This window comes from Lolium rigidum, chromosome 4 (genome assembly GCF_022539505.1).
Source record: "Lolium rigidum isolate FL_2022 chromosome 4, APGP_CSIRO_Lrig_0.1, whole genome shotgun sequence".
NCBI classification, from domain to species: Eukaryota; Viridiplantae; Streptophyta; class Magnoliopsida; order Poales; family Poaceae; genus Lolium; species Lolium rigidum.
Genome location: NC_061511.1, coordinates 187101883 through 187116585, shown reverse-complemented (window position 1 = coordinate 187116585; position 14703 = coordinate 187101883). Strand labels below are relative to the sequence as shown.

At 43.1% G+C, this 14703-nt stretch overlaps 2 protein-coding genes across 7 annotated transcripts; both read right to left on the bottom strand.

The window, feature by feature from the left end:
* Nucleotides 1-1892: 1892 nt before the first annotated feature.
* On the bottom strand, nucleotides 1893-6454 carry LOC124706656. 6 transcript variants are annotated; one of them, XR_007004518.1, is made up of 6 exons: nucleotides 6085-6441; nucleotides 5770-5997; nucleotides 5491-5672; nucleotides 4240-4333; nucleotides 3161-3369; nucleotides 1893-2335 (listed from the first exon to the last, which is right to left on the bottom strand). XR_007004518.1 is itself a non-coding variant. In XM_047238327.1 (5 exons), the coding sequence occupies exons 2-5, from the start codon at nucleotides 5824-5826 to the stop codon at nucleotides 2241-2243; spliced, it is 519 nt and encodes a 172-aa protein (XP_047094283.1). In that variant the 5' UTR covers nucleotides 5827-5997; nucleotides 6085-6435; the 3' UTR covers nucleotides 1893-2240. The 6 variants fall into 6 exon arrangements, 4 of the variants coding, with proteins under 4 accessions (XP_047094283.1, XP_047094284.1, XP_047094285.1 ...); XR_007004519.1 differs by having other exon boundaries at nucleotides 5498-5672; XM_047238327.1 differs by lacking the exon at nucleotides 4240-4333 and having other exon boundaries at nucleotides 5498-5672; nucleotides 5787-5997; nucleotides 6085-6435.
* Nucleotides 6455-8760: 2306 nt separating this feature from the next.
* Nucleotides 8761-12824, bottom strand: LOC124647921. Its single transcript, XM_047187770.1, has 9 exons — nucleotides 12792-12824; nucleotides 12619-12684; nucleotides 11826-11964; nucleotides 11222-11682; nucleotides 10421-10594; nucleotides 10209-10325; nucleotides 9535-9714; nucleotides 9395-9441; nucleotides 8761-9312 (listed from the first exon to the last, which is right to left on the bottom strand). The coding sequence occupies exons 1-9, from the start codon at nucleotides 12822-12824 to the stop codon at nucleotides 8841-8843; spliced, it is 1689 nt and encodes a 562-aa protein (XP_047043726.1). The 3' UTR covers nucleotides 8761-8840.
* Between the last annotated feature and the right edge of the window lie 1879 nt (nucleotides 12825-14703).

Genomic DNA, 14703 nt, shown 5'->3' with positions numbered 1-14703 from the left:
TTGAGAACGCGAACTTTAAGGAGTGCTTATGCAGCCCTACGCGATGAATTTGTGTTTGTTATCCAACCGGAGAGTGGTTCAAAATAGCATAGTGAAGAGGTAATATTTATGTATTCAATTATGATATCATTGTTGAGAGTGTCCACTAGTGAAAGTATGATCCCTACGCCTTGTTTCTAAGCATTGAAACATCGTTTACATCCAATTCTGCTACATGTTTGCTTGCTGCCATTTTTATTTTAGATTGCAATTACCACCCATAATCAGCCAATTACTTGTATTTCACTATCTCTTCGCCGAACTAGTGCACCTATACACCTGACAAGTGTATTGGATGTGTTGGGGACACAAGAGACTTCTTGTATCGTAATTGTAGGGTTGCTTGAGAGGGATATCTTTGACCTCTACCTCCTTAAGTTCGATAAACGTTGGGTGATCCACTTAAGGGAAACTTGTTGTTATTCTATAAACCTCTGCACTTGGAGGCTCAACAATTTCTACAAGAATAGAAGCGTGCGTAGACATCATCCTCCCGGTCGCCAGGAGGAGGCGACGCAGGGGAGTGAACCGGTGTCCCGGGTCCGCTTGTCAGATTGAACAGTATTATGGTGGTGTTAGTGCATTTAGTTGAGCCTAGCTCAAACGTTTCGTCCATGACCGTCCCCCGTGAGCGTAATCGGCGCGACAGCCAAGCCCTAGCCACTATGCCCATCCTCCTCCTCCCCCACGGCAGCCGTCGGCGCAGGCTGCCGAGCAAAGCCTGCGCGGTGCCGGCAAGCCGCTCGTTTGGTGGGGAGGCGCGGGGATCTCCTCGGCCAGTATTGGTGCTCTCAGGTGGACAAGATTCCGGGTGGCGTGCCTTCCCAGGTGGCGTGTGGTGGCATCAGGGCCTCTTGACGGCAGGGCAGCACGAAACCTAGCAACGGTGCTCTCCAGGCCCAAATCTAAGCCCTTTGGGCCCTAGCTGGGTCTAGGCAAGCCAGTTCTAGGTGTCTCGTGTTGAGGGTGGCGTGGACGGCGGCGCGTTGGCTGCAGCACGGTCATCGGAGCTTCATGATCGAGCCGCCGAGCTCGGCCAGGCCACAAGGGTAAGGGTTGTCTAGGTTCGGGTTAGTTCAAATATCCAACCCTCTTTACCACCGGCGCATCCCCCTGCCTTTTTGATTTTGCAAAACATGATAGAAATTAAAAAAAAATACTTCGAGATGGCCATGTGTTATTCTAGTTGTTTGGAAAATTAGTGGCAACCTCCTCTCCGGCGACGGTGGCCACCTCCTCTCCGGCAACAACGACGGTGACCACCTGCAACGACGACCATCTCCTCTCGGGCGGCCCTTCATCCGTCGACCACCTCCCTCACATGCGACACCCACGGCCACGGTGCCCATGGATATCGAGCGATGACCAAATCTCGATATAGATCTAGATCTAGATCGAGTTTTTTTTCTTTTAAATTTTGACAAAAATACTGCCGGCGCACTAGCTTGGTGCGCCAGTGATAAATCGTATTACCGCCGACGGAACAGGCTGGTGCGCCAACGATAAGCCGTTACCACAGACGTGTTTTGACTGACACACGCTAGTGCGCAGGTAGTAACCTTTTTTTTTGAAAGCGGTAGTAACCTTTTTTGGTCCGCCTGAGGTACGTTTTTTCCGAGTAGTGTACTCAATTTAGATCTCGAAAACAAAAAAGATATATTCTCCCTTTATATGTACTAGCAAGGATAGGCGCGGCGGCACGCCGCGCCCAACCTGGAGTGAATGAATGAAGGATGCTTCAAATTTTGTTAGAATACGGTAGTTTGCTGCGACACCCAGCCTAACCTGGAGTGAAAGAATAAAGGATGCTTTAAATTATGTTACGTTACAGTTGTGATGTGGAGGACTGGTAGTAACAAATGGTAAGCAATGTGCTAAAATACTTAGAAGTGAGTGGACTATTGTTCTGTATGATGGGAATTATTTTCAGAAATAGCGGGTACAATAGGGACTTGAGTACTTGACTTCGGATTCTACTAAGTTCGATAAGTAAAAGCAGCAACCATAACTGCCTTGTTTCCTTTGAATAGTTCTTTAGCGCAAGTTGTCATCGTCCTTATTGCCGGATGATAGAACAATGACTTCTTGGATCTTGACATGAAGGCTGGGGCTGGTCTGGCTCGTGCTCTGCTGGAGGAGGGCCCTGGCTCGTCGTGGGTGCCAACAGCGGAGAAGATATCTCTATTGCACACTGAAGTGAGCTATCCGAGCAGTGCTCTCCATGAAATGTCATTCAAATATTCTTTTGAAACTAATAACCATGCTTCTAGTTTTCCATTGATTCGTTCTTGTGGGCCTATCATCATATTTCATAGAAAGAAATCATCAAATTACCACAAAGCAAAAGAAGTAGTGCGAAGATATGAGCAAGGAAGAGATTTGTAAAAGTATACATTCTTATTAAATCATGTCTATTTCAAAACACACCTAGGTCTATCCTGCAACCATGTCCTTTTATCATAGGCTTGCCGTTGCAAACATAGCTCTAGAATACATCAAAATAACCATACAATACAGCTTATGGGTTAAGAATATTGTAGCTCTGCATAATCAGCAAACCTTAGAAGGAATGACTGACAAAAATCCAAATTAAGCACTCAAATCAGAAAAGGGTTCTCTACAATTTATACAACACATTCATTCAGTTAGTTGTTTCTATATCTCTGCAAATCGTGTGTTCTAAACCTGCAGAAATACACAACATAAGTTTCCCACGGTAGCCTTTCACTGTATAGGTTCCTATGCATTTAGAGGATTTTTTTTATAGCAAAGGAGAGCATGTACTAACTGAAATAGCATATATAATATAACAGGAAATTTGTGACACTCAAAGAGCTCTCCTTGGATAAACACGTGACACTGGGACTGTTGCTAATTTATTACTATGTAGCACTCAAAGAGGACTACTACTAATTTGTTTCGCTAAACATTCAAACACATAGCAGCACGATAGAATAAGATGATATCATATGGAAGCTAGCACAATTCAATTGGCTAATTTTACTTTCAGTGAACTATAAAATAAGTTGGCATCTACGTTACTTGATGTCAAACGTGAAAGGTAACCTGAAAGAAAGCATCCATTTGATGTAGAATACAGTTGATGAGAAAAAGAACATACTGTGCGCACAGATTGCTTCCATTTGCAGAGTGTTTCTCCTCTTCATGCTTCCTGGAATGAAGGTAAATGCATGTATTCGGCGTTTGAAGCAAGTCACTGAAGTACGTACTTCACTTGAATGTTTTCCCAACACATGAGTGGATGTCATAGATATATGAACTACTCTGAGAACACGTTGTCTAGAAAACACATGGAAATAACATTGTAACCTGTTTATCAAGGAAGAACAAAAAAATCAGTGATTTATACATCAAAGGAACCCACAAATCTATTTATGAACCCTGTAGTAAAATTTATCATAATCCATATTCTCTGTAAGTAATTCAGGTCACATACAATACAAACTGGAAGATAATGAGAAAGGAAGATACATGTTCAAGCTTCTCAAATTACTCAGATATTCAGATGTTATGAGAACGGATCCTAGAAAAAAGAAATATTTCCATGCGAATTGTTAAGTGAGTGGCTACACTGAAAAAGCAAGCTGAGAAATGACCAAACCTAACAGCACCTTAAAGCAATTCAGAAGTTTAAATGTTCCTTAGCAATTGTATTCAAGGATACGAATCCATAGTGCAGCTAGAAGGGCAAACAATTAAAGGGATGCAATTAACATGTAGGGAGAAAATGTAGTCAACTACAATGTTTCTGAATTTCTCTCTATTTTGCTTTGGTTGACCGTTGGACCCTCAAAATGAAGCTTCATTAAATATTTTTTAAGAGAAGGCCGGGATGACACACCTCTAAGGAGAACTTGATTATTGTGCAATATTAAACCTTTATCTATATGATAATCCTGTTCATGCCAACTGAATCATCGAAACAAAGATTATATAATATGGAAAAACTTCTACAGGCTAATTCTGAAGGCAGAACCAATCCTTATAATAGATAATTACCCTGACATATAAAATATAGCTGCTAAATAATATGAGTACTCTGGTAAAGAAGTGATATTTAAAATTCGAGCAAACACTGGATGAGTCCGTCATTGCGCTCAATATACTACTGTTTCGATGCATCAATGCCCAACGAAGAGTAGCAGAGGAAGTACAAATTTAGACAACCAGCAATCAGACCTGAAAAAATGCCCTTACAGAACCAGAAAAGATAACATCCCAAACGGCAGAGAGAGAATAAAAGCAGCAGCCACCAGCAGCTCTGTTCGACAACCTGAAAACAGAACACATACAGTCAAGACTGAAGAGAATTGGCCGAGGCAGCAGACCAATTCACTATAAATGATATAAATAACAGGAAAATCCAGGTAATTTTAACCACGCACTTACAAATTTTATTTCAAGAATAAATCTATATATAATATTTGTTGGAGCCATCTGGTTCAGTTGGGAAGGAGAGCGAGAGAGAACAAAATAGAACACACAAAGATGCATTTTATTCTCTTCAGAACTTTGGAAAATATTTTGCAGGCTAACAGAAAAGACCAGGTGGCTTTTCAAGAAGCATGCCCGTAGCAGTTAAGAAAAATAGCAGGAAGGGCAGGCTAAGCATTATTGCTAGATACCAAACTGTCGATTCCGTTATGCAGTTCTTCTCTTCCAGTGACCTGTTCATTACAGAATCCGTTGGATGGCATTCTAATTTTTACCACTGGACAGCTAAATTGTCAAAATCTCTAGAGGTGCAGCTAGACTGAATCCACAAAAATCAATGCTCAAGAAGCATCCGGAAGGTACAAAAGTACAGGCTAACTTAATCCACAAAATCATTCTGATGGTTGGCATCTTTGGGCAGGAACATGAACATATAAAAAAAGAGTCCATATTTTCTAGCGTACTGAACTTGTGTAATATCATCTTGTCTTGTCATAAAGAGAAAGATCCACCTAGCGTATGTAAGTTTGGAAGATAGAATAAGAATAATTATTTCACCATATCAAAGTCTATCATCAGAAAAAGGATATTGTCATCATTTGAAACAATTTATTCAATATTTTCTTTTCAGCTTGGCTAGGAAAATATGTCTCTTTAGTTCAATTCCTTCAAGTTGAGAGTTGTGAGAGGATGATCAGGTTTCACAGTATGAACATATGAAAGTGCTACACAAGAGGGAAGAATTAAACTTGTTCAAAAAAAGGGAAGAATTAAACGTGGCATCTAGTTAACTGTACATCAATACATTACTATTAGGATCTATAATTGCTCACAGCCAACGGCAATAAAGAGGAGCACAGATACGGAATACAGGGACAGTTCTACAAATCAGAAAAAACCCAGAACCAGTCCAGTTGAGGGGATGGATACCTAGCCTGGCCCAGGCATCAGAGCGACCAAGGCCAACCTCGAAGTGATGGAGTTTGAGCAACTTACCACTTACCAGGGTACTTGAGAATAGCTAGGTGTGGACCAACCGGTGGCCAACATTCTTGAGCTGCACGTTCCACAGAGGTCTTGAGGCCAGACCACAAGAGTGATCACAGCGACGGCGCTGTAGAACGCATGCGAGAGCGAGAGGAGCGGAGGGAAGACCAGCTGGTGCTGGACTGCTGGTTCTGGCATGGATAAACAAGATGGTCAGCACTGCCCGAGGCCGAGAATGACCGCAGTTCATGGCCTGTCCAACTGGCCCCGGAAGGATCAATTTCGGACCTGAAATTAAACGGCACCTTGGACGGAATCGGGGACCTCAAGAATAGCAGAGCACATCAGGGCTCCGCCGCCAAGTCCGGGAACTTGGGGAGCTTCTGGAGGCTGGTCGCTGGGGGGATCAGCTTCACGCCTCCCGCGCCCGCGCCTGGAGACCACCCATCTACTCGCGCGGATCTTATTGCGGGTGAGGATCTCGTTCGTATTCGTCTCCTTGCCGTGTTGACTTTCCTGACAACGTCCGGTGGCGATGGAATCAGAATTTAGATTGATGAATTAATGTTGAGAGGAAGAAATAAGTACGATATAGATACCAACCCGTAGGTTCCCTCGCCGATTTGATCAAGATTGTGGAAGCAGTCGACGCCGCGATGCAGGCGTGGGAGCGTCGCGGGCAGCGGCGGCGCCTGCAACCACCATTATGGGCACATCCACCAGCAGCACCTCCACCACCACGAAATCGACAACCACCACGGGATCCTCCACAAGCAGTGCCTCCACCGCCATGAAACTGGCCACCGCCACGGGCTCCTCCAGTCGGCGGCTGTGTGGCGGAGTAGGCGGCGGCCTGGAACTCCCCACGATGCGCCTGCTGCTGCTCATCAGAGACGTCCTGGCAAAGTCTCCCGCAACGGGTCTCATCGCGCTCGTCGACAGCGGCCTGGCGGAGCCTCCCGCAACACGGCGCGCCTCCTCGCGCCCATCGGACGCGCGCGCCCCGGCGGGACCCTTGGGACGCGCTTGTTGGCGGCGGCCCGGCGGAGCCTCCCACGGCGCGCTCAACCAACCACGATGCCCCTCCTCCCTATTGCTGCTCCGAGGACCTAACTGCTGGGCAGAGCGAATTGGGTGGAGGTATAGCGCCTGGGACTCTACGGGAGTTTTCTAGAGGGTCAAAGCGGTGCTGCAGAACAGTGACCAAATATGCTACGCTCACCCAAGCCTAAAATTAAAAGCATCACCATGTGAATCACCAGACTGTAACAAACCAGATAAAAATTGCAAGACACCTCAAAAGTTGCACCCCAAATAATAACAAACCAGATGAAAACACGTGTCAACAGGACAGGAGCACAAAAACTAAACCCAAAATTATGAGAAAAAAGATGTTGGTTACACTTTAATATAGTAGTTATAACGAAGAGCGTAAAAATAATCAAGTACCCATCGTGCCTGAAGTGGGAGGAAATAGTAGATTGGCCTCACAATCATGTCTGAAGCAGACGCCGAGAACACCTGGTCAATAAATCTGGACCTGCCCTGTCCGCGGTTTCCAACCTCGAGAGAGCCAGCTAGCTTCACCACCCTGGAAAGGCCAAACGGTTAACTTGTGGCTGTTAGTCTGTTACTTGCAACGTGATTGCGGGCTGCTTGCCAAGCAACGTTGCACGGCGGCAGCCAGGTAAACTTAGATTAGATGCATGTTTACCATTATTTCAACTAGGATCTTGTTTCGTTTTTCGTCCACAGATGGAGTAAACCTTAATTTGTCGCTGGAATCTTGCAGGAGCTATCTCGGTCGGTTGGACGCCAGCAGCTTGGGCTCCCCAAATCCCATGAACACTATGATCGATCGCAGTCATCAGCCAATGATCGAGAGATTTTTTTTTCAATGGGAGGCAAAAGATTTGCTTCATTTCATTAATTAAGGAGAAGAGTTTTGATAAGACAAAAATTAAAAAAAAAAGAGCATGCATAGGACCTACTCTCCCGTTATTACATAACTCAAGCACTTAGCCCCGGCGCACACCCGAAGCTTCACCTCAATCTTTATGATGTTGAGGAGGACCAAGGGAGGGGCGGATTTTTTGCGGAAAATTGTAGCATATCGCTCATTCCAAATTGTCCAACTCACAAGAATGGCTAGAGATGCCAAGGCCTTCTAGTTTGGGACAATTGTAGCCCACATATTCTCCCACCAAGATTGAAGAGCAATTTGATGCATGTTTGAAACGCACGTGTGGGTATCTATCTCGCTCGGGCGACGTTGGGTGTTTTGAGGATGGCAATGGTAGGATATAGGCAGGGTAGAGTAATACCATACTCATACTCGTATAGTTAATAGGTACAAATTTCTACCCATACTCGTATCCATGGGTATAAAATTTTATCCATACTCATACATGACGGGTACCCATATCCATTGGGTACCCGGTGGATAGGCTAAATTGTACACAAATCAATCATAATTTTACATTTACCCATAAAAAAATTGATTAAAAAATTAATTATGTTAACTCAATAACAGGTAGTTGAGTACATGACAATTAACATAATATAAAAATGGTTTTGCTATGACTCAGTGAACTGAGAATTTTTTAAGTCTAAATCACTTATAAAAAACTGCTTTGAATTGCACTTTTCTGTCAGAAATGTGCAACTGGACCGACCTGCACTTTTCTTTAAACTGCACTTGCACTTTTCTGAGGTGACGAGACTTAAGAAAATCTCAGTCAACTGAGACATAGACACACCCATATAAAAATCACATTCTCATATTCTACTCATAATTAAACAAAAATAGACCGTGTCACGTAAGAAATTAACAATAAACCAAGATGCCACTTTGTTGATTCTTACACCATATTTTAGTTAAACTGTTCTACAAAATGCTTACTGATGCAATAACCGGGAAACACGTCCCTGGGCGCGCCCCAAAATCTAGTTGTGATGATTCCCATCTCCTTCTGATGTCGGTGTTCTAATGACGATATTAAGGTCCTGCTTTAGGTTAATCCTAGAACTTTTTTGCATCTGAAACAAAAGTTAAAGTTCTAAATTTCCAATACATCGGAAAGATAAAACTTTTCGGCATCAACCACACTTCACTGAAAAAAACTTGTGCAGAAGAACCTGTCTTACTTCCAATAAAGACGATCAATTTTAACTAATTCTCCACCTTCAGTTTTCCAGAAGGATACACTAACATTAGGGCTACAAAAAAAACAGGAAATGACGATGACAATGTGCATAAATCAGGAACAAGCCTTTCAACCCTAAAGACAACTTCTGATTCCTCTTGCTGAAACCAATGAATCAATGATTAGGACAACATAAGAATCATGTTGAGAAGTTTAGCAGATGCATTGTTCCTCTTCTTCAACCACATCCCAGCTGTCATCCAGAGCAAACTTGTCATGGGGAGAAGCAACAGCGATCTCCTCGTCACCATTATAACTTGAAGTTGACTCTGTAGCAGAAGACCAGCTGCTCTCAGAAGTTGCCGATTTGACGGAGCTGGACAAGTTCGGTGAAGCTAGTTGCAGTGGTTCACCAACAGAAACTAGTTTGCAGGGCGCCGATGGAACTGAGCCTGCTAAGCTCGATGGAGCAAGTTCCGGCGGTTCATCAGCATAAATTAGTCTCGAAGGTGCTGAATTGACTGGGCTGGGCAAACTCGGTGCAGAGAAATGCAGCGGTTCTTCAGGCGAAAATTTGTTAGCTGCTGACTCGACTGAGCTGGACATGGTCGACGAAGCTAGTTGCCCCATATCAACTCTGTACTGGAGCTGTGCAATGTTGTCGAAGATCCCTAGCATTTCACCACTGAAACAAACGGATTATGTAGATTTGTAAGTTAAATATTCCAATATTAAAAAATCATTTTGACCCTTAGTATTGTACTTACTGCAATGCATCAACAACATGGCCTCTGTCCGTCAGTAGCTCCCTCAGCTGTATCAAATAAATGCATATTAGCCCTTGTTTCATATCAACATGAAGTACATATATCGGTGTGTGAATCACCGGCATAGCTCATTTTGTTACCTTTGCATTCTCCTGTGCTTGTTGCTCCAGCCTTTTAGACTCTTCCTTGGCAGCTTCTAGTAGGACTTCCTGCTCTTTCAGCATTTCTTTAGCTGTTGTCTCCCTTTCAACCATTTCCCTCTCAGCGGCTGCTCTGTCTGCTTGTGCTAATTCACGTCTTCTTTGAAGAGTTTCATGCATCTTCATAGTGTACATGAAAGATCATATGAAATTACATTAAATTTCATGTTCAAGAATATAATCAATGTAAAATATAAAATAATATTGAGCGAAATAATGAACAACACATAAAGCGATTACAGAGCAAAAGTAATCATGAGTTATCTCCAGAATGACATTTTTATTTGGCATTTGGCTTGGACATTGACATGCTCCAAGCAACAATCAACATAATAACACATCAACAAAACTTTCTCGCGCGTCGATAGTGCAAGTCTAATATCCTTCACAGTAAATTGTGGGTATCATTATAGAATTCGCATAAGAGAAGCCACATATTGCAGAGAAACTAAGAAGTATGCACAACAAAGCAAAGTGCAACTGTAAGACCACATTATTTGGCTATTGAACCTGTACTTGGAGTCGTTGGCTAGTGGACACTAGCATAAGTTAGAGCATATATTGATATTTCATTAGGAGAACAAACAAGAGTAACAGAAAATTTTCAAATTTACCTCATCGATGATCGTCACGAAGTGGTTTCGTTCGTCAGAAATGACGGACAACCTAGACTGCAGCCCCTGCGCTTCTGCTGCTAGAACAGATTTCTCAGCAAAAACCTCTGCTGCAACCTATAGATATATATTCCATTGAAGGGTCTTAGCACTGGATACTTAAGTAAATTAGCAGAAAATAAGGTATAAGAATTAAAGTATTTGAGTAAAACCTTGTTGTTCTCTTCCACTACAGAGGTGGACATTTCTTTCAGCTTCGCCGCCTCTACGAGAATATCATTTCCAGCTTGGCTTGCTTCAGTTACAACATTTTTTGTTTCTGCTTCACTAAGCTCAACCTCCTCTAGCATTTCACTTATCGCTGCCACATTTGACAGCAATGCATTCTGTAACATACATTCATACATTAAGAAAAATTCACAATATGTAATTTTAGGGAGTATTAAAAAAATTCTAATAAATCCAACCTAAGCATCACCCTAAATATGAATGTATATTATTTGGCAATCAATAGCAAACAATTTTGTCTCGTGACAGCAATAATCTTGTTGCTTGTTCTCTAGTATATATTAGGATGGCAGAGAATCCAGTGTGATTGGTAACATAAATATATTTTGGTACATCAAAGAAATTATAGATTGAACATAATGAGCATTATTTTTATGCAATTTTTTTGTTTTTACGAAAGACTGCATGGTGTTAAATATGGATACATACCGTAAATAATATATACCAGGGATGGATCATTATTACTAGCTACGAATGCTGGAGAATATTGAAACTTCCGGGGGAGGGGGAGGCTATTTTTCCTCAAGTTTGCACAGATCGAGAATCAGTGATGATACTTTTTGATACATTAGCATAATTATTTTCAAGTGTATGTTCCTTGAGAAAATCAAAAGCTTTTTACCGATACATTGATAGAAAACATTTACGTACAAGTCCATGAAATATTACTGCTTTGACAAATACAAGTGATATTTCCAGAATTGAAATGAAGGAAACAGCTGTACCTTATTGTAATTTTCAGCAGAGATAATATGGTCAATGGATTCGGGGCAAATAGAATAGTTTGATCCCATGTTCCTATCATGTGAACCATCATCATGTAGCGCCAAGTTATCTTCAGAAACTGGCATGCCCTGGTTTGTCTCGGAAGATGAGCATTGTACTTGTTCATCACCATGACCACACGTATGGTGGTTAGAAGAATGCATTACTTCTTGCTGGTTTTCATGCTCAGTAACAGAGTTCTGCGTGCCAGCAATCACAGGGGAATTGCTTTCTTGCGGTAGAACGGCCAGATCAGATGCTAATCCTGCAGAAGGCGATTGCGTCAAATGCTCTCCCATGGGACTATCCTGAGTTCCAGCTGAATCCTCTTTGGCTGCGACATCGAACTGACTGGGTTCTGAAAGGGTGCCGTTAACAACGGATGCAGCCAACAGATGGCTGTTTGTGTCAGCAGATACTTCTTCATGTTTTCCTGTGGCAGAATTTTGTGTCAGCATAAAGAAGTGTTTGAAATAAAAACAGCAGGGAATGGAAAAAAGAATGCTGTATGGCATTAACAGCTCGTTTATCATGTATATATATATATACAGGATCAAACTTTACCAAGAATTTCTTCATTCATATCTGCGTTAATGTCATCCGGGCCAATATTTGGTAGCACGTTGTGGACGACATATCCCGCGGCGGCTTCAAGGTCGCCTTTGAATGAAATTGAAACTTCTATGAGGGTTGACAAGTTAACCTGCAAGTGTAAAAGTGGGGGATGTAGCAGCACACACGTTATTAGGCTGAATGAATAATAGGATGAAAAACTTGTAACAATGCATGATAAATCCCTTTACTGTTTCATATTCGATGCGAAACTAAGTCGACCAGTAAATAACGCGATGCAGACAGATGTCATTTGCGCAAAAACAATATGTTTGCCTGGGTCTCACCAAAAAGGTTTGCGGCTCTAGAATTTTTCACCTACTTACTAGATGAATTTTGCACAAAACAACTACTATATGGCTTGCATACCAGGTTTCGTACTTGAGCCGAATCCTCTTGTAGTACAAATAAATAATACAAGCCTGGTTCTAGTATATTATCTAATAGCGATTGTCTTGTGTGTGCAAGTGTCCTGAAAGGTTAATGCTCTTTGCGTATTCGCGCGCACACACGCACACACGATGAGCACCGCGCACCTGCACACACAGACCCCTCTTTCCGGAACACAAAATTACGTATAAGCGCAGATAACACTTAACAGATCATCAGTAGTACTACATGTTCAAACTTCTCAATCAAACGCATCGGCGGTATTAATCTACCCTCAAACGAATAATTACGAGAAACTCATCTACTGTTGGACCAATCATCCGACCAATGGGGCGTGGATGTCGCGCGCGCTCACCTGCGGGAACACCTGAACGAGGGCGTCCAGGACGAGGAGCGGATCGCCCGTCATCTTCGCTTCCTCCTGCAACGATCACGACGAAACCGGACGAACTCGTTAGGATCACGACGGAACCGATCGATCGAACAGACAGAAAACCGGGCTATTCCGAGGGGTGGCAGGGAGCGAACCTCGAACTTGCAGCTGGGTTGCGGCTGCTGCATGCCGTTGCCGGCGGACTTGGAAGGATGGGCCCCCGTGGTGCCTGGATTGGGAGCTCCCGCCGTCGATCGCTTTGGCTGGCGGCGGAGCTGACGGGGTGCTGCGTGGCGAGGGCTTTGGGACTTTAACAGGCAGGGCGGTCTATCGATCGATCTCGGGGGAGGAGTCGGGCGGGTTTTAATCCGGGTAAGATAGGAAAGTGATATCTTCGTCGTGATCGGATTCCCGAGGAGGCACGCGACGCGGGCTCGGGGCGACCACGAGGTGGCGCGCGCGCGCGCGCCCGGGCCGTTGGATCTGGAGCGCTCTGGGGCTGCGTTGGGCGCCACGATTCGCAGGGGACGGCGGGGATGCGTTCTGTTGCCGGTGCGCGTGTCACGGGCGCCAGCTCTGACTCGGCACCAACAGCAACTGGTTTCAGTTTTGGATGGAGCCAAACAGGGAGCGAGCCTCACTCCCTGCACGGTACGGTGAAGACGACTGCTCCTCTCGCCGGTACGGCGCTTCCCTTCTCCGGCGTTGACAGTCTAATTAAACAGTAGAGTACTGTAATATGTAGTATGTGGAGGAATGCACCATCGGTATATCATTTACTATTTGCTGATGATTTTCTAATTCTTATAAAGGCAGATTTAAATAATGCAACCTCATTGAGTAGAGTCTTAGATAACTACTGTGCAAATTCGGAACAAATGGTGAGTGAAGCAAAATGTAGCATCTTTTTTAGTCCAAATGTAAATGTGGAGGTGAAAGCTCAAATTTGTAATGAGTTAAATATTATGACTGAAGCAATCTCTGAAAAATATTTGGGGCTACCCAGTATGGTCGGCCTGGATAAAAGTGAAAGCTTTGTCTATCTTTTGGAGTATTCAGAGATTGAAAGGGTGGAAAGAGAAGTTTCTGTCAATGGGAGGCAAAGAGATTCTTCTTAAGGCAATCATTCAGTCGATTCCGGTGTTTGCTATGGGGGTGTTCAAGCTGCCAAAAGTTTATGCAAAGAAATTAATGATGATATGGCTTCCTTTTGGTGGGGAGATTCAGAGGATGAGAAAAAACTCCACTGGTTTGCTTGGTGGAGAACGTGTGTTCCAAAGAAACAAGGAGGAATGGGTTTTCGAGATATTCACTGTTTCAATTTAGCAATATTAGCAAAACAAGTCTGGAGACTTATTCAACAACCGGAATCTCTGTGTGCTCAAGTTCTGAGGGCGAAATACTATCCTGATGGAAATATTCTAAAGGCTAGGCCAAAACATGGTTCATCTTATACATGGCAAAGCATTGTTGCTGGTATTCATGCATTTAAACGAGGACACATTTGGAGAGTGGGATCGAGTACTGACATCAATATTTGGGAGGATCACTGGATACCAAATAGCCCTTCAAGAAAGGTCTATACAAGAAGAGGTCATACCATCCTAAGAAAGGTGGATGAGTTAATAAATCCAGTAAATGGAGCATGGGATGAAGATTTGATCAGACAAGTTTTTTGGGAAGTGGATGTAGAGAGAATTTTGAGAATTCCATTGAGTGATAATTTAGGTGATGATTTTATTGCTTGGCATAAAATAAAATCTTTCAATTTCTCAGTCCGATCAGCTTATTATTCTGAATGGGAGCATCAATTTGGGTCCCGAACTAGACGGCTGGATGGTCTGGGGCAGTTTTCTGATAATCCGGTTTGGGAGAAGCTATGGAGAATGCAAGTTCCTAGTAAGGTTAAAAAAATTATTTGGCGTGCTTGATACGTCCAATTTGCATCACTATTTTATATCATAATTTGCTGTTATTCATTGATATATTTCATATTGGGACACAATACGTATGTTATTTCATCTATTTTGCATGTTTCATGATTATTTGGAGATCAAGCACCGGAGC